This window comes from Microcaecilia unicolor, chromosome 3 (assembly GCF_901765095.1).
Source record: "Microcaecilia unicolor chromosome 3, aMicUni1.1, whole genome shotgun sequence".
Lineage (NCBI taxonomy): Eukaryota > Metazoa > Chordata > Amphibia > Gymnophiona > Siphonopidae > Microcaecilia > Microcaecilia unicolor.
Window position 1 is genome coordinate 112,078,837 of NC_044033.1, and position 18,785 is coordinate 112,097,621.

The 18,785-nt window shown below is 39.5% G+C and overlaps 1 protein-coding gene across 1 annotated transcript in view; it reads right to left on the reverse strand.

Moving 5' to 3' along the window:
• Positions 1–18,785, reverse strand: part of HNRNPLL (heterogeneous nuclear ribonucleoprotein L like) — a 125,281-nt gene that overhangs the window by 40,284 nt on the left and 66,212 nt on the right. The window contains exons 4-8 of the mRNA XM_030196287.1: positions 18,079–18,164; positions 12,543–12,639; positions 12,386–12,458; positions 9,482–9,553; positions 2,438–2,661 (exon numbers count right to left, since the gene is read on the reverse strand). Of these exons, the coding sequence (XP_030052147.1) occupies positions 2,438–2,661; positions 9,482–9,553; positions 12,386–12,458; positions 12,543–12,639; positions 18,079–18,164 (552 nt within the window). The remainder of the gene's footprint in view (positions 1–2,437; positions 2,662–9,481; positions 9,554–12,385; positions 12,459–12,542; positions 12,640–18,078; positions 18,165–18,785) is intronic.

The following is an 18,785-nucleotide window of genomic DNA, read 5'->3' on the forward strand; positions in this document are numbered from 1 at the left end:
CAGTTAAGTAGAGAGAGTTCAAATCCGGACTGCGAAATAAAGTGGAATTGCGTTAGAGTTCATTGGTGACAGTAGGTGAAGCAATCAAGTATAACAAGTTCGGTTATATCCAGGTCTAATATATGTTTCGTTGTCTGGTATTTAGGATGGATCATTGTGGTATGCCTTTTTGAACATGTTGGTTTTTCGTGATTTCCAGAAGTTTGTTAGGTCGTGCATTGTTTTTATGACGTTTGGTAGTGCATTCCATATTTGCATGCTTATGTAGGAGAAGCTGGATGCATATGTTGATTTATATTTTAGTCCTTTGCAACTGGGGTAGTGGAGATTCAGGAATGTGCGTGCTGACCTTTTAGTGTTTCTAGTTGGTAAGTCTATGAGGTCTGACATGTAGACCGGGGCCTCGCCGTGAATGATTTTATGAACTAGGGTGCAAATTTTGAACGTGATACGTTCTTTAAGTCAGTGTAGCTTTTCTCTTAGGGGTTTGGCACTTTCGTATTTTGTTTTGCCAAATATGAGTCTGGCTGCTGAGTTTTGGGTAGTTTGGAGTTTCTTGGTGATTTGTTCTTCCAGGTTGTACTACTAAAACACTAGTAAAATCCCTTCATCCATCATCAATAATGAAATTGGCTAATTGTATCCATGTCATGTACCTACTCAAACTTATGAATCGTCCTATTTACAAAGGATCACAGAAACATAATACCTCAAATATAGAATAAAATAAGAAAATAAGTAAAACAAACATATCAAAAATTAAAAAGCCTAATAAAAGGGCCAGATGGGATGCATCCCAGGATACTGAGGGAGCTCAAAGAAGTCCTGACAGGACCTCTTAAAGATTCCGATTGGAGGGGCTGCCATGGACGTCACCCATCAGTGAGAACAAGCAGCCTGCTTGTCCTCGGAGAAAGATTTATTTAACAGATCTTTAGAGACAGGAGAGGTTCCGTGGGATTGGAGATGAGCTGATGTGGTTCTTCGCAAAATTCAGAGACAGGGAAGAAGTGGGAAAGTACAGGCCAGTAAGCCTCTTGTCGGTGGTAGGAAAAATAATGGAATCGCTGCTGAAGGAAAGGATAGTTGACTTTCTAGAAGCCAACAGGTTTCAGGATCCAAGGCAACATGGCTTTACCAAAGGAAAATCCTGCCAAACGAATCTGATTAACTTCTTTGACTGGGTGACCAAAGAACTGGATGAAGGACATGCAATAGATGTGATCTACTTGGATTTCAGCAAAGCCTTTGATACGGTCCCTAACAAAAGACTCGTGAATAAGCTGAGACGGCTGAACTTAGGACACAAAGTGGTGAACTAGATTGGAAACTGTTTGACCGACAGTGGTAGAGGGTGGTGGTAAATGGAATCAGATCAGAGGAAAGGAAGGTGAGTAGTGGAGTGCCCCAGGGGTTGGTGCTGGGGCAGATTCTGTTTAATATATTTGCGAGAGACACTGCTGAATGGTGAACGATAAGGGGAGCCTCCCTTTTATAAAGGGAGTGGCCATGGGCATTGCGGTTGCTCCATCAATCGCATGCCTTTATATGACGAGGTTTGAACAACAAAACATTCATGGTAGCGTTTATGAAATCAACATTGTATCTTGGAGAAGATTTATAGAGGACGTCTTGTTGATTTGGAAAGGCACGGAGCGGGAACTTGGGGATTTTGTAGCATATTTAAATTCAATCAAAAATTAGGCTCTGCATCCAGTGTTAACACTCTCAAGCTCTAATTTTGTCAGCAACTGGTAGCCTTTAATCACCCAGAGAAAAAGGTGGAGGAAAAAGATCAGACTGCATTACTTTAAGTGAGAACTACATCTTGTAAGAATTCAAAAATCAATTGACTGATACCCGTTTATACACAGCTGGCATAAAACCCCCCAGCTCAGCAAAACTTGACTGAGCAGTCTTTTCCCAGCTAAAAATGAGGTAATTTTATAAAGGTTATTGTGTGTGCATATGCCTTAGTAGACACGTAAAAGTTCTCATATAAAATGACCCCATCCATACAAGTATGCACTATGTCAATCAGGCATGTTTGGAGGCACAGTATGGGTGGAGTACAGATAGTGTCACAGATATACATATAGGTTACAATACATATCTACATGAGTACCTCAGCTGTGCATATTTATACCTGCTCTAAAGATGGTACACTCGGCTGCAATTTCAGCAGATTTTATGCCTCTCTCTTTATAAAATAAACTCAGAACAGGTGCTTTCTTGGTGCTTACAGGTGACCTGTTATTAAATTATCCTTCAAGTGTATGGATAGAATAAATCTATCCTTTGTAAACGTAAGTGACCTACACCTATTGTACTACCCATAGTTGTTATTAAAATACTACCCATACATGTTATTAAAATACATTACATGGTTATTCATCTTCACTTCTTATCAGAAATGTAAAATATTTCCAAGTTTTACCTTTGCAATGTTTCCATATAGGCAGAACAGGTTAAAGACCCTGGAGCAGTTCATCTTTGATGGATGTAGTCCACTAACCATAGCAACAGAGCCCCCTGTAGGATAACCCCTGTGCATGTATGAGGAGGAGGAAGCCTGGGGTAAAGGGTAAGCCACCAGCTCTGGTGCATCCCTTGATCCCATTCTGTACTGGTTTGGTAAAGGTAGCAGAGAGCCTTGAGATCCTGCATAAAAATAAAAAATACAGTACAAGTGATTAATCACTCTCCTCCGACCCCCAATATGCAGGGAATATCTATATAAATAATTCACCTCCAACATTCTGAAGCTCACTCTGTGGCAGGGACACATTGAAGGCCTGCATTGCTAGGCTGTCAGCACCACTCACTGTCACTCATGCACCTCTCACTCATAGACCCGCCCTCAGTCACGCCCCTTCCGGACATAATTCGCAACCCCAACATTCTAAATGAAGCTGCAACTTCCTCTTGCATGGTGGTGTAGATCAGAATTTTTCTCTTTCACCCATGAGAGTCTGCCCCGCCCTCAGTCAAAACGTCATGACGTGGAGGGCGGAGCAATCACACTCTACAAATGGCATCGCTGAGCCGCCCCGCCCTCGCGTCAAAACGTCATGACGTCGAGGGCGGGTCCGGGGGCGCGGCACACATCGCTCTACACCACAACCGCAAAGACTGTCCAGCCACTGCTGCTCTTGCAAACTACGTGTGCGTGTAAGACCTGCTAGGTCACCGGCAGCGGCCCGGGGGGAAACAGCGTCATCCTCGTTCACTCAACACAAACCACATCCGACAGCTGCCCAAGCAGCAGCAGCAGATCCTCGTTCACTCAACACAAACCACATCCGACAGCTGCCCAAGCAGCAGCAGCAGTGCCCGCACGCTCTGGCCGCTAGCCACTCCTACTCCCCGCCCCGCTCCCACCTCCAACCACTCGAAGGCGGAGCAAGCGCCACCGGCTGACTTCGCGCATCCACCCTCCCAGCCAAGGAGTCTTACAAACCCTTCTTGCTCCTCCTAGCCCTTCCCCTTTCTCACCGACCTCCTCCATCACGGTTCCCAACGACGTGCAGCAGCGGCTTCTGCGGAAAGGCGAGGGAAATAAAGGCAGCCAATCACGAGCGCCCAATGGGAGGGGGGTGTGGCGCTCCCGCACGAGGTAAGGCTGCTCTGAATTTTTCCTGTCGGGGGGAGGGGAGAAAGTGGAGGGGCGCCTGAACAAACCTAACAAAGAAGCCAAAGCACTCCCTTGGCCCCCTTTCTTCTCAAGGCTTCGGTGTGCTACGCTCGCATGGTTGCACATCTGCCAGAAACTCTGCAGGATGCCAATTGTGTGTGTGTGGGGGGGGGGGGGGGGGGGGGGACGGGGGACCACATTGTCTCTCACACTCGCTCATTCTGAAACACACACACTCACAGATCCACAAGCACCCAGACCTGTGTCACATACGTTCTCGAGCACAATCATTCTGAAACACACACGCTGACTCACACATACACAAGCACCCACTCTCAATCTCTGACACACAATCACGCTCTCTCTCTCACACAGTCACTATCACACACACACTCACTCAAACGTACACACTACCATGAAAACCATGCTAGCGCCCGTTTCATTGCTCTCGGAAACGGGCCTTTTTTTTACTAATATGTACATAAAACAATTTTCCAATATATATTTTAATGTAATATAATGAAATTATCCAATTTTGATTACAACTAGAGAATGAGATGTTTCACACTCTAAACAACCAGAACGTGAGTGCATAAATCACCCAGTTACAGGAAACCAATGAAAATGGGCCTAACAGAAATGGAGTTCAATAGTAAGCCTCAAAGAGATTCCTTAGGATGGAGTGAGCCAACCAACCGCCCACTGCATTAAAAATGTGAAAGTAGGGAGTGCTTTAACTTTGCATATCTCCTCCACAAAGGCTGATCTTAAATGAGCTGCTGAGAATCAGGATTCTGACATAATGAGCCCTGCCATAATGCTTCAGATTCTGGCCTGCTTAGGCATTAGTGAAGATGATGTAGTTTGCTAGCCAACTGAATAGTGTATACTTGACAACAGTGATTCCAGGATTATTAGCATCAAAAGAAACAGAACTTGGGTAGAATTTTAAAGGACTTCAGTACATTTTAAGTAGAAGGCTGAGGCTCTTTTGCAATCCATTCACTATTGTGGCATATGGCTTACGAAAAATGCTGGTAGAAAGATTAACCCCACGGGAGAGACAAAAGTGAAGACTAATAATATGTAGTCAATCCCTAAATTAGCTAGTGAAAAAAATGGGTTAAACAGGATGTCTGTGGAGAACCTATAAAGATAATATTTCACTTGAATTTAATTTGTTTTATATATGTTTCCTGATTATTGGGGGTTAAAAGATTCAGCATAGGCTGTATATACAGCCAATAAACATATTAGTGAGTCACACCGCTAAAAAGCGGCTCACCTGAACAGCTCTATACATCATAAAATATCCTCCAAAATCACCCATCCAAATTAGATCTTGCTAACAGTCAAGACTGGGCTCCTTTATATCAACGATATTTTGTTTTTCCTCCAGGTGAACTTTGGGGACACAGTATGCATGGGGACAACTTAAATATATTAAAGATTGATATTTGATTTTTTCACCACTTGAGTTAAAGCATTCACTTTATATATTAAAAATTTGAAGGGTTGATTTTGGAGGATATTTTATGATGTATAGAGCTGTTCAGGTGAGCCGCTTTTTAGCGGTGTGACTCACTGATACGTTGCTCGGCTGTATATACAAGCCTATGCTGAATCGTCTTTCAACCCCCAATAATCAGTAAACATATACAAAACAAATTAAATTCAAGTGAAACATATATCTTTATAGGTTCTCCACAGACATCCTGTTGCAACCCATTCTTTTCACCAGCTAATTTAGGGATTGACTACATATTATTATTGGTAGAAAGATTAAAGCAGACACCCGACACCACCTTAGGAACAAATGTATACCCACAACCACTCTGAAAAACTGTGTGTAGAGTGGATCAATCACTAAAGCCTGGACCTTAATAACTCTGCTGAAGTGACCTATATCAAAATAAGATGCCCCAGCTCAAGTGCTTTAACTCAGAGGGCTTTAGTGGCTTCAAAGGAGCTTTCATCAGCTGGGTTACAGACAGAGTTCCCTCCAAGGTAAACGCGTGAGCGATCGCTCATACAAAATCGGGAGCATCGCTCACTTAAGATCAATGTGTGCTCACTTCAGAGGGATGCAGGAACAAAACTTTTTACAGGATCCTGCAGCAATTCACAGTAAGAGACTGTCTCCGTGGCCTTCCTCCTGCCGCGTCCCGCCCTCTACTGCAACTTCCTGTATAGAATCAAAACAGGAAGTTGCAGTAGAGAGGGCAGAACGCTGCAGAAGGAAAGCCATGGAGATGGCCGCTGACTGTGAATCGCTGCCGGCTGCAGGAACCCAAGGAGGTTGGATAAAAACAGGAAACGGGCTGCTGCATCTATGTTGTCATTCTTTACTGCAGGTAGCATTTTTATTTAATCTCACTTATATTTTTAAACATGCCGGTTTGTGCAGTATATGGATGTACAAAGAGGAAGTATAATAACGGAATAACTTTTTATAGGTAGAATAGTAATTTGTTATAATTCGTTATCAGTGTATCATTTGGAGAGGCTGGTTATAGGGACATGAATTAAGTTGAAACCTGGGAGCATTTAAAATCTTTTATTCCTGTGCCTAGATCAAAATAGAAAGATGGTTTGTGGGAACTTGCGCCTTTTGTTTTGTGGAATGCAGTGGTATATTATAAAAATGCACTTAATATTGTTTATTACTACTATTTACTACTGGTTGATAAACAGAAGTAGTTAACCAAGTCGATTTCATGCTTTCTAATATAATTTAACAGCATTTTCTCAATTACCCAAATGTGAACACAATTATAATGTTAATACGTTTTGGATGTTACTAAATTCTATTGTTATTACTGTATTTCCAGTTTTGGTACAGCATACATCAACACAAGGACAAAATATAAGAAAACTAGTGGACTGCATTAGGAGCTTATAGCCATTTAGTTACGTTTAAACAAATGAGAGATCTGCATGAAAAGCGAAGATACTTACCTGTAACAGGTATTCTCCGAGGACAGCAGGCTGATTGCTCTCACATGTGGGTCGACGACCGCGGCGGTCCAGGAATCGGCAAAAAATTTTGCAAGCAAAATAAAATCAAAATCTTTTGAGAGAGTTACGTCGCAGGCAGCATGACCCGCGCATGCACGAATGACTTCCTGCCCGCCGCGCGAGTGTGCCTCTTTAGTTTAATCAAAAAGCATAAACAAGAAAGAACAATAACAACTCCAAAGGGGAGGAGGGCGGGGTTTGTGAGAACAATCAGCCTGCTGTCCTCGGAGAATACCTGCTACAGGTATCTTCGCTTTCTCCGAGGACAAGCAGGCTGCTTGTTCTCACATGTGGGAGTATCCCTAGCAGCCAGGCTCACTCAAAACAATGAACATTGGCAGCTCTCCTTCAGCTCATTTGGATCCAAAATGGCTCCAACTTAAAAATGAGTGAAGACCACCGAACTAGGTTTCTCCAATGCACTTAAAAAAATCTTGAACTTTATATGATGAAACTCATTACCAAGAATTAAAAAAAACAACCCTCTAAATTATAACAAATAGCCTAGAACTTGTGAGCTGCTTGTTACAAGGCCAACCAACGCCTTAACAAAGGGGCTATTCTGCTTCATCGTATATGTTTAATCACAATAACAGTGTGATATTCAATTGCACTGAAACTTTACTAAGCAGAAAGCAGCCCAAGCAAACCACCTAAATATACTAATATCCAGCATTTATCCTCTATCTTAAAATCAATTAAGAACCTCATTTATATAAAAAAAAAAAAAGTTACCCTCCCCCTAAAATCGCCTAATTGTTGGCATCACCTTTAAATAGTGAATGCTTCTATACTTGTTACCGCTATGTTCTGTCTGTAGAATCTAAAGAAATTTAAATAACCTTTCAAGTTCTGAAAACTGTGTTTCATTGGAGGCTGTAAGAATTCAGCAAATTCTGGGTTGGAACACTCATTGGTTGAATAGTGAATACTGCCCCAAAAATTGTGGGAGGCTGTTGGAGGTCAGCAGGAAATAGAGGGCTGTGAGCGAGTAAGTAATAGCGTTAACTCCTGTGGGGATGGAATGGATCTTAGTAGGTACAGGTTAGACTCCAATGGGGACGGGCAGGGATGGCTGAAATTTCTGTCCCCATGCAACTCTCTAGTTTGAGCTTCTGCAACTTAAATTTTTTTCCACATAAAAAGGATGGGGTTTGGATTGTTGCATTACAAATTGTTTGCTCTAACAGAATACATTAAAATTTCATTTTTTGTTTCTAGTGACTTTAGTCACCTTTTCCCAGAGATGGTCACATATGTTTGACCACAGCTTCAATGCCCTCAAGCCCAACCGTTACCACAGGCGTGCCCAGCTGCTCTGAAAATAGAGGCCAGTGCTTTGGCCTTCAAAGCACCAAAAGAAATTCTGGAAGCTTAACACTATGCAGCTGGGCTCCCCCAATGGCGGAAGAAACTTATACTTTGTAATCCACAGACAGACCAGGCAAAAAGAAGAAAGGTCTTTCATCTTTACTGGCAGTTTTGTTTGTAGATTTCCATGTCTGTCTTGTGTTCAGCTGGCTTTACACAGAGCAGGCAATCGGATCACAAGGGGGCAGGGAGGATTCTAAGACTCCTCTGAGATTTGCCCTTAGCTTTATCAGTCTTTTGAATATTATGTCTTCTTTAATTGAATACAGCTCTAACAAATAAATGAAGTCACTGATAATCCAGCCACCCAGTTCATGAGCTTCCCAAAGACCTGTTCAGCAGCTGCATGGTCTGCCTGTCACCATCTGCTGGAGACAGAGAAATACTGAATATTTGAGGCTGCGAAGAGCCCACAAGTCTTTAGTCTGTCTCCATCTGTTGGCTGACAGACACAACCCACAGGTTCTGGACTGGTCTGGACACTAAGGAAGATGCATCTGAACAAAGAGAAACTGAGGAGCCATAGGGATATTGTAATGCAGAACTACTGCTCATAGCAGCGGAAGGCTCTTGCCTTTCCCTGAGTGCTTTAGAATATTCTGCCCATTTGATGCCCAGCATACCCTATGATGCAGTTGCATAACTCGGGTAACTTTTTCCTTTAGAAAAAGTATATTACATACCAAAATTAATCAATCCAAATAATCAGAGCAAGCCAACTAATCAGTTCTTTGAAGTCCTTTTACAAATTTTTATGTGTTCACCTTAATGAATATATTTATATCACAGCAACAATTCTACATTTATTTTATCGCTAAGTTTTCACATATGTCTACTGCACCATAAGGAAAGAACACAAAGGTCAGGACACCTCTGTGTCTGCCATCAGTCTAATACAATTACATAAATAAGCAATTTCAAATGGCACAAATTAAACACTACAAAGTGCATCAAAGATGATCAAAGAAACGTGCAAATTTTACAAGTAAATTTTTCAGGAACTTAAGGGTCTATAGCATACAGACATAAAATAATAATTGGTCAAAATTGAATTAAAATTAATTCTTGGTAAAGATAAGGACCCACATATAGTAATTTAGCACTGGACACCAACTTAAAACATCATCTCTCACAAATTGCTTTCTCAAGGTTTTGTTTCTCTTTATAGTTTCAAACTCTGATTTGTTGAAAAGCAAGTGCAACATTTATATGCAACTCCAGAAATTGACACTTCTTATTTTGGGCAAGATAAAAAAAATGGAAAGTATTCTGATCTTCATATTCTCTTTTTTCCACTACAGTTAAACGTATAATAAAAATGAGCATAGAACAAACAGCAACATGCAGGTAAAACCAAACATTTCATTTTATACTGGAGATGATTTAATGATCACAATGCACCAATTAAACTTCCTTGTCACTCAGCATATGTCTTTAGCCACTCATGTGACAACTTACCATATCCATCCTGTCTAAATGAGGAAGGGTGGTCTCCCAAAATGGCATGCCTCTGACGGCCTTTTCCTCGTTCTAAAATATTGAAGCAAAGAGGAGGCATTATTTCAAACTGTAGGCATATTTTCTCCTCTTAAGTGTTCATATTTGATAAATAGGTTAATTACATCTTATGCTAAAAATACTGTGAAAATGTCTCTCAGCAAATGACCTAGCTGCTACTGCCTAATTCCTTTCACAAAAGGAGTGACTTTGCTTAGCTTCTAGTCCTGCTGACCACTCTGATCAATGTAGGAAAAAATAACAATGGAATCTGTCAGAACCTGGAAGCAGATATTTAAAGTAAAATCAGATCAGTATATATTGCTGGGAAAGGTTAAGGGGCAAAACAAGAGATACATTAATCCAACATCTGTTAACATGTCAACTTTGTTTCAGAAGGATTTTTCTGGTAAATATCAGTTTACATGAAATATGAAAAGTCAATGCACTATAAAGAAAATTCAAGAAATCATAAATGCATGGCAGCTGAAAGATACCAGAATTTAAAAATGAATTAACCCATATAACTAAAACTACTGAACACTAACATTTTTGCCTATGCAAAATCAGTATATAAAAGTTGAGAGAAAACTAGTTTTTATATCCACATACCACAAAACACTACAAACACCACTACATATTAGGATTTACCCATACAGTTTTAAAAGATTGGAAGTGCAGTACTTTTTGAAAGACAGTACCTGAATCATACTATTAGCTTCAACAGCAACACATTTTCAAAGAGGGCTCCTTTCAAGAAGTTTCAGCATAAGCGAACAACAACCTGTATTACATGGTTTCACAATCAGTAATCACAGAGCATAACATAGGTTCAGATACATATGAATTGTACACACACATGCATACACAGACAGCATTTGGTGGGAAGTAGTTGAGGAACAGCGTATTGCTTGTATATTCCCACTATGATTTTAACAGCAAACGTGTCATTGCCTACAAAACTACTCCATGGTAACAAAGGGAGTCCTTTTAGCAAACTCTATGTGTTGTAGTAGTGAAGCAAATAAAGGGTTCAATAAAACTGTATAAGCAGTGTCATTCAGTTGTATAGAAAAGTGTATGAAAGGGTACAGGGAATGTCTACAATATTAGGAATTTATCTTTTAGTTGGAAGTGAACATTTTTCTATGCAATATATATTCTTGATTCACTGGAAAGCTGCTTGAAAAGTCAAGTGTGCACAAAAAAAAAAATCTTCAAAAAGCATAAAAGTAGTAGAAGCCCCTCCTTCTCTGGTATTTATAGCAATACATTTACCACTGTTACTAAGCTACTATTATATCTTCAAATTTAATGTTAAATAGTATGGAGATGAAAATTGTGGGGGAAGGAAAAAAATGCTAAAGCTAGTGGTACTTAATGCTACAAATTACTCTGTCATAACTACTATTAAACTATTAACATTAAAGCTTGAAACAGTTGAAAAGTATGGCCAAACCCACTAAATTAGTGGCATTTGAACTGCTAGCCAATATTGTATCCCTTTGTTAGCTTTTTACTAGATAAAGGGATTAACTTAAATCTGTGACGTGTTTCATTTTATAAATGTAATAGTGGTATAAAAATCACTGGCAAAAGTACTGGTTGAACATACTATTTCTACAAGAATGGTAAACCGCTGAGCATTCACTCTTAAGAGAAATAGATCTGCGATTCTGCAATGCATGTTAAATGGTCCCATGTTTCTGCTGTTTTCAGTATCCTAAAAAATACCTTTGATTCAATGTGTGTGTGTGTGTAGCTCAACTGCCCATAAGAGGCTAACAGAACACCCTAATCTAATATTCTTGTCTCTTCACTCCCATAAGAGCAAAAAAAAAGGGGCAAATAATTTAGTGAATGGGGTACTTATAAATTATTTAATTGCCAAATTTCTAAGCTATGGGAGGCTTGGTTTTAAAAGCATCAAGGTCTCAAATCTAAGAAATTACAGGTGTTCATTGTTAGAAATGAAAATCAGTTGATATGGTTTTACACTGAGAAAATCCCAGCAATAAAAACTCAAATGCCTTAGCACCATCTATGCATGATCCAATGTCTACTCCTCAGTGGTTAACAAAGCAATTGACTTTCTACTGGAATCAAATCCATACATTACAGCCAAACTTATGTCCCATCGTCTACAGATAAATGGTTTGTTTCATTTTATTTGCAATATGACAATACGTACACTGTTCAACTGAACATTTCAATTAAATGATATATTGATACAAAAGCAGTTACAATGTATACAATCATCTTGGATAAATGGATCCAGTCTAGTAAGGGAATCATCCCATTCAAATCTGAAGTACTTTTAAGTGTCCTCTTTTACAAACTTATGATGGTGATGCATGCTGTATGCAGACAAGGTGGGTTGCGAGTGAGGCTTTTTCAGAAAGCTCTTTTGCTGATGCCGATGTGGTGCATGATGAAGTGTAGAGTCAGCCTGCTGGAGTCCTCCTCTAGCCTTCTCAACAATGCCTTGTCCAAACTTTGGGATTTACAAAAAGTCGTTTCCATGAAGTTGCAGCGTGCAAGTTTGTCGTTTGCAATGAATACTTTGCCATCAGACTCCTCTCATCCAGAGTGAGCACTGCAAGTCGATGTGCTGTGAGCATGCCTGCATGTGTGGCCTCCTTGATGAATTAAATAGCTCAGTTCACCACAGTAGAGGGAACTAAAGTGTTGTTTTTTTTTTTCTGTGGATTACACATGAAGATTCTGCCACAGAACTTTAGCCAAAACTTATTCTACAAATATTTCTAATTACCCCCCAAAACCCCCACAATAACCCTAATCATGTGACTAACTGTACAATTAAATAGCATACATGTGCTAACAATATTCACATAAAATGCTTACCTCTTCTGCCCAAGTATGGTTTAGTATAGTCCCAACTGTCGCTATCATTCCGAATAACATTAAGGCGAGTTGGCTATTAAGATATGAATAATGTTAGTTTGATACACGTCTGATATATAAAAGTAAATTTAATGAAAACGTAATGTATTAGTCTTACTCTTGCATATTCAATCTTGAGTGTACAGCAACCAGCATATATGTCTGCACCATTAAGAGCTGATTTAACCTTCTGAGCATCCAACACCGAATCAAACATGATGAATATTAAGGAAAATATCTATACGTCTATTGACACTATAGTGATGGAGGAACGCTGCAAGAACATATTCAAATGACAATCAAAAAGCAACACTGCTTACATTTAAGAATTGTTTTCTGTAGACAGGATTAATCAGGCATACAAGTGGGTGACATCATTGAACAGCATCAGGACAGAATAGCTCTTTCAGAGCTCAGAACTAAGCGTAAAGCTCTGGATAACGTGTGACCCTTGCTGTGTGCAGTGTTCTCTCCTCAGTCCCTCAGTTAGTTCATTAGATCAAGACAAAATGCAACTCAGGTAGGTACAAGATTGTGTGCCCTATAAATTCTGCTGTCCATGGAACACACCTATTGCAAGTAAGCAATTTTTCAACTCCCATGCCCAGGGCCACTTAATACTATAGATAACTTATTCATTGTCCACAAGTGGCCCATCCACAGATGATGAAAGAGTTGAACTTATAAAGACAAGCCCAGTTCAAATCCAACTGCTGCTCATTGTGATCTTGGGCAAATCACTTAACCCACCATTGCCTCAGGTACAGTCAGTCTGTGAGCCCTCCAAGGATTGGGTAATTATCCAGTGTACCTGAATGTAACTCACCTTGAGCTACTACTGAAAAAGGTGTGAACAAAATCCAAATAATTAAAATAAAATAAATAAAGTTACTACAACTGGTCCAAGCAATAGTGAGAAGCAAAGGTATGAAATGAGAGCAATGTAGCTGCTCTGCATATATACTGTCATGAGGCAGACTTCAAGAGAGTTAGGGTAGAAGCAGTGACTAATTTTACGAGGTTTAACCTCAGTAGCTTGAGGAGTACCAGCCTGCTTGTAACAGAACTGAATACAGGATGTGGGCCAATTGGCTTTGTTTATGCCAAATCTAGCATTAAAGGAAACAAAACAACTCTGTAGCCTGACAGATTCCATTTGTTGTAAATAGTAAGTGAGAGCCTTTTTATATTTCAGAATAAAAGATGGACTTCTCAAATCGATGTTTGTGTGGTTTATGTAAGACATAGGAAGCATTATTTCTTCATCCACAAGGAAAATAACAACTCCCTTTATAGGAACTTACAATGAGTATGAACAACTACTTTGTTAGATGAAACTGAGTTAATAGTTAATATAGGACTACCTCTTAAAAGTTCACCGATTCTTCTAGCCAAAAGTAACTGCTACTAGGAAGATCACTTTCTAAGCAAGATGCTTGAAGCATGGATTCAATAGGTTCAAATGGCAGCTTTATAAGAGATATAAAGATAGCAGCAAGTGTATCAATGGTTAGACATGAAGTAACACATTCATGAACCTGGCAACAACTTGACACTATGAAACCAAAAGTCCATCTATGGGGTCATTATAAACAGAATGTGTTTGTACTGTGATGGAGGACATTAGCAGTCCAAGGTGAGAGACAAACATTTTGTAGTATGGTATTTGGAGGATACCAAACTCTCTTGCAACCATTTGTGAAATATCAGATGGAAAATCTTGTCTACTTAAATGCATAGGTACTTGTGGAGGAAGGATTTCTTGCTCCTATCCTTGAACTGAATAACCGATATGCAGTCCTGGAAGTGGAAGAGGTGACAGCATCCCAGAGGAGGAATCGGAGCTTGGAATCCCCAAAGTTGATGTGACCACTAAGAAGCAAAAGGCAGTGATAGTTGCCGATTCTCTGCTGAGGGGTACAGATGCATCCATCTGAAGACATGATGTCCCGGGAGGTGTGATGTCTGCCACGTACTAAAATTCAAAATGTTAGAGGCTTGCCGAGAATCATCAAGCAGAACGACTATTATCCAATGTTACTCGTCCAAATTGGCACAAATGATACTGCTAGGTACCCCTCCAAATGTATCAAGTGACTTCATGGCTCTGGGAGAGAGGGTGAAGCAGACAGGTGCACATATCGATTCTCCCTGTTGAGGGTAAAGGCCAAGGCAGAGAAGCTCGCATCTTGATGATGAATGTGTGGCTGTGCGGATGGTATTGTCAAGAGCATTTTGGCCTCCTGAACCATGGGATGCTTTTCCAAGGGCTGCTGAGCAGTGATTGTGTTTATCTATCAAAGAAAGAAAGGAAGAAGTGTTTTCAGCAGCAGACTGGCTAACTTACTGAAGAGGGCTTTAAACTAAACTTCTTGGGGCAGGGTGACCAAAGACTCCAGGTAAGAACAAGCCCTCAGGTAAGTGAAGCATTAAATATCTCTATACAAATGGAAAAAAAGGGACAACGTATAGAAAGCAGAATGCACTAATGCCTGAAGTATGGGAAATAAAGTTTTAGATCTTGAGGCTGATTTGGATTTAATGGCAATCACAGACACATTGTTCACAGAGAACCATGACTTGGATATAGTTAAATCGGGTTATAATCTGTTCAGGAAAGGCAGGGTAGGAAGAAAGGGAGAGAGAGAGTGGCATTATATGTTAAAGATATTATTAATGTTAAAGATAATATTAAAGCCACACAATTGCAAGACCTACAGGGTAAAGAAGAGGCGCTGTGGGTCAATCTAGATAGAGGGAATGGCAAATGTATTTACGCTGGTGTGATATACAGGCCTCCTTCACAGACAAAAGAAGTGGACAGATTTCATTGAAGATATTCAAAATATAGCTGTGAAAGGGGAAGTACTACTAATAAGTGATTTTAATATGCCAGATGTTGATTGAGGTATCCCTTTTGCAGGGTCTTTTAGAAGCAGGGAGACTCTGGATTCTCTACAGGGTTGGGAACTATTCCAGCAGTTGTTAATGGAACCCACGCAGGATGGAACCATACTGGACTTAGTGCTTACTAATGGAGATAGTATCTCTGATGTTATAGTAGGTGATCATCTGGCATCCAGTGATCACCAGATAGTGTGGTTTAATATTAAGGTAAGTGTGGAGAGAGTTCATTCAAAAGTGAAGGTTCTAGACTTAAAAAAAGAAAAAACTAACTTTATTCAGATAGGGGATTACCTCAAGCAACTGCTGTCAACATGCATAGAAACACAGAAAAATGTAGGCAGATAAAGGCCCATATGGCCTATCCAGTCTGCCCATCCATGCCATCTTATGCTCCCTACCAGTCCCTTACAGATCCTATGTACCTGTCTCAAACTCTCTTGAATTCAGATACTGTTTTCGTTGCCTCCACTTTCATAAATTCACCACTCTTTCCGTGAAGAAGTATTTCCTTAGGTTACTTCTGAGTCTATCCTCTTTCACCTTCATCCTATGTCGTCCCCTCATTCGAGTGACAAGACCTTTTTCAGATATACCAGGGAAAGAAGAAAAGATAGAAATGGAATTGTAAGACTGAAGGATGCTGAGAATAGCTATGTAGAGAATGATGAGGATAAAGTAAACATGCTAAACAAATACTTCTCTTTGGTGATCACGGAAGAAAACCCTGGAGAAGGACCAACTTCCTCCTATATCCACATCATCAAAAAGGGAATTACCAGTGCATGGTGTCCGCTAATATATTATGAGCACCTTCATGCAAGCCTGAAGTAGAGCCAGACAAGCTCTGGCATCAATTGCTAATAGTTTAAAAACTTGATATACCACCCTTCTAAAAATAAGAGTGGTTTACAATGTAAAATAAATAAAATCACACCAAATACAAAATGAATACCACAGTAATAGGAAAGTATACAAACAGAACAAATATAAATTAAAAACATCAGTTCATATTTACAAAATCATTGCAGGTCTCCAAGTATTATCATCCTAGATCAGATATCCAAGCCAAATACCTCTTGAAAAAAAAATGGGATTTCAACTTAACTTTAAACTGCTAAAAGGACTACTCCATCCACAACTGCAGAGGAAATTAGTGTCATAAAACTGGAGCCCGCCAAAAAAAGGCACTGGCTCTAGTAACCATCAAATGGACAAGGGAGAAATCCGGGAGAGCCAACAATGAAGCATTAACCAATCTCAACATACTATCGGGTCTATAAAGATTAATCACAGATTTTAAATGGCAGAGAAGTGTTGCACTCTAGAATATTATCCTTCCTCTAAAGAAGATTCTGGGTAGTCCTATTGTCCATATTAAGAGATTACAAACACAGCAAAGGAGATAACGTAACATGCCAAGTCTTATATACCATGCCAAACTCGAAGGCTCATTACAGTTTACAACAAATGAGCAAAAAATCTGGCAAGTCACCGTAACATACAAAAAAGAAATTCAAACAAAATACAATTCAAGAATTATTTAACGAAAAATTTAGTAAACTGCAATCAAGCAGATAGGTTGCTCTAACATGGTAATATAAAGCAAAATAGAGTTTACGAACCTAAAATACAAATTCAAGAGAAATCTTTAACAAACATCCAATGGTAAAGTAGCTTATGAAACTGCAGATAATTAGATTCTAACAGAATTTCACAATGCAGAGTATTCCAAATAGGAGCCACTGTAAAAGTAAAAAGACACTTGGTAGACAAAATCAACATAGGTTTAGAAAAAAAAAAGAAGAAAACTAACTTGCTGACATGTAAGGTCCTAGATGGTAGAATGGACCCTCTCTGTGGCACAGAATCTGAGGTAGACAGCAGATCTTGATATAAAGGGTAGGAATAATGCCCATGGATCAAGATGATTGTGCTGTGCCTGGTTCCTGATTCTGGCCGATGGAAGAACTTTACAGAGGTCCTTAACAAAACTCAAAAATCTTTTATGGAATTGAGCGCAGCTGCTCAGGTCGAGGCACAGATGTTCTTTTCTACTGCACAAGCAAAAGCCGCTCTTCAACATGAGGACTGTGGAGGCATACAGCCTTGTTATGTTCTGCATCCAGACAGATAAGGCAACTGGAGAATGTGCCAAATTTCTGAATCATTTGAATGCACTGAAGACCAGGTTAGATCATTTGACTGTTTGCGACATTTTCTGTAGGAAACGTAAAAAAAAAATAAACTGTTTTCCATCATAAAAAAAACCCAAAAACACATTGGAAGAGAAACCTTTCCATTAATGGAAAGGTTTTGTTTCTGCAACTGTTCAGCAGATCAGAAAAACAAAATTGAGGGACTTACACCACTGTGTATGGGAAGAGCGACATGCTCAGAACTTTACACTTAGTTCAGAGCTCTAGAACAGCTGTTCCATTTTGGCTCTGCAAGATTATGAGGCATATTTTCAAAGCATTTAGCCTTCCAAAGTTCCATAGGTTTCTATGGAACTTTGGAAGGCTAAGTGCTTTGAAAATATGCCTCTATGTCACCCACTTGTGTGCCTGATATCCTGTTCGTCGAAAGAAAGTAGCAGTATCTCTGAAAGAAAGAATAATGGCAAATGAAAACCCAGTTTTTCTTGTTCATATTTCTACTTGCTCTCCCGTACACTGTTTGCGGGGAGGGGAAGGAAACAACAAAATCCATTTGAATTACAGAACTTCCTACGTCTTAAAAAAGGATATTCAACCATAGCTTGTATCCCATTTCTCTTGAATATAACAATACGCTCTACCTTTCCAACTGGGTTGCATACAGTATACAAGACATCCTATACAAAGGAGAGAAAAAAAAATCAATGAGTAACTACTACATAATACCTAAAAAGAATGTTAGAACAAATGAAACACAACAAAAAAGTAAGTATATTGCATTCGGACTATCTGCTGAGTCTGTGGTATGGAATAATATTAAAAAGAAAGGAAGATAAAACAAGCAGTAAAAAGCCTGAGAGTCAAACAAGGCAATCCTGTAATAGCCTAAAGTTCACAGTACCCAAGCGTTCAGACTGGATTCAGACATAAGTTCAACTCAGACTTGGCATCATTGATATCTTTTACCTTTTAAAAGCAGAGAACTTTTGCAAATAAATAAATAAAAGGGGAAATGACAAATCTGAATATCTGTGGTATACATGAAATCCCCAAACTGAGCGGATGTGAAAAATAAAATGGTACTATTGGCAGAAACTATGATCTTTTGTATTCTTCTTGCTAACCGACCTGGAGAGAACTCCAGTCGCTAGTATTTAAACGAATACAAACACTATAATAAGTTCTGCTGCTACTAATTCCTAGTACTTTGTGAAAAAAATATTACTTAAGAAACCATAAATTAACAAGTGACAAAAAAGCTGTGCCCTCTGTGTCTTCTTCAGAATACCAAAATATAC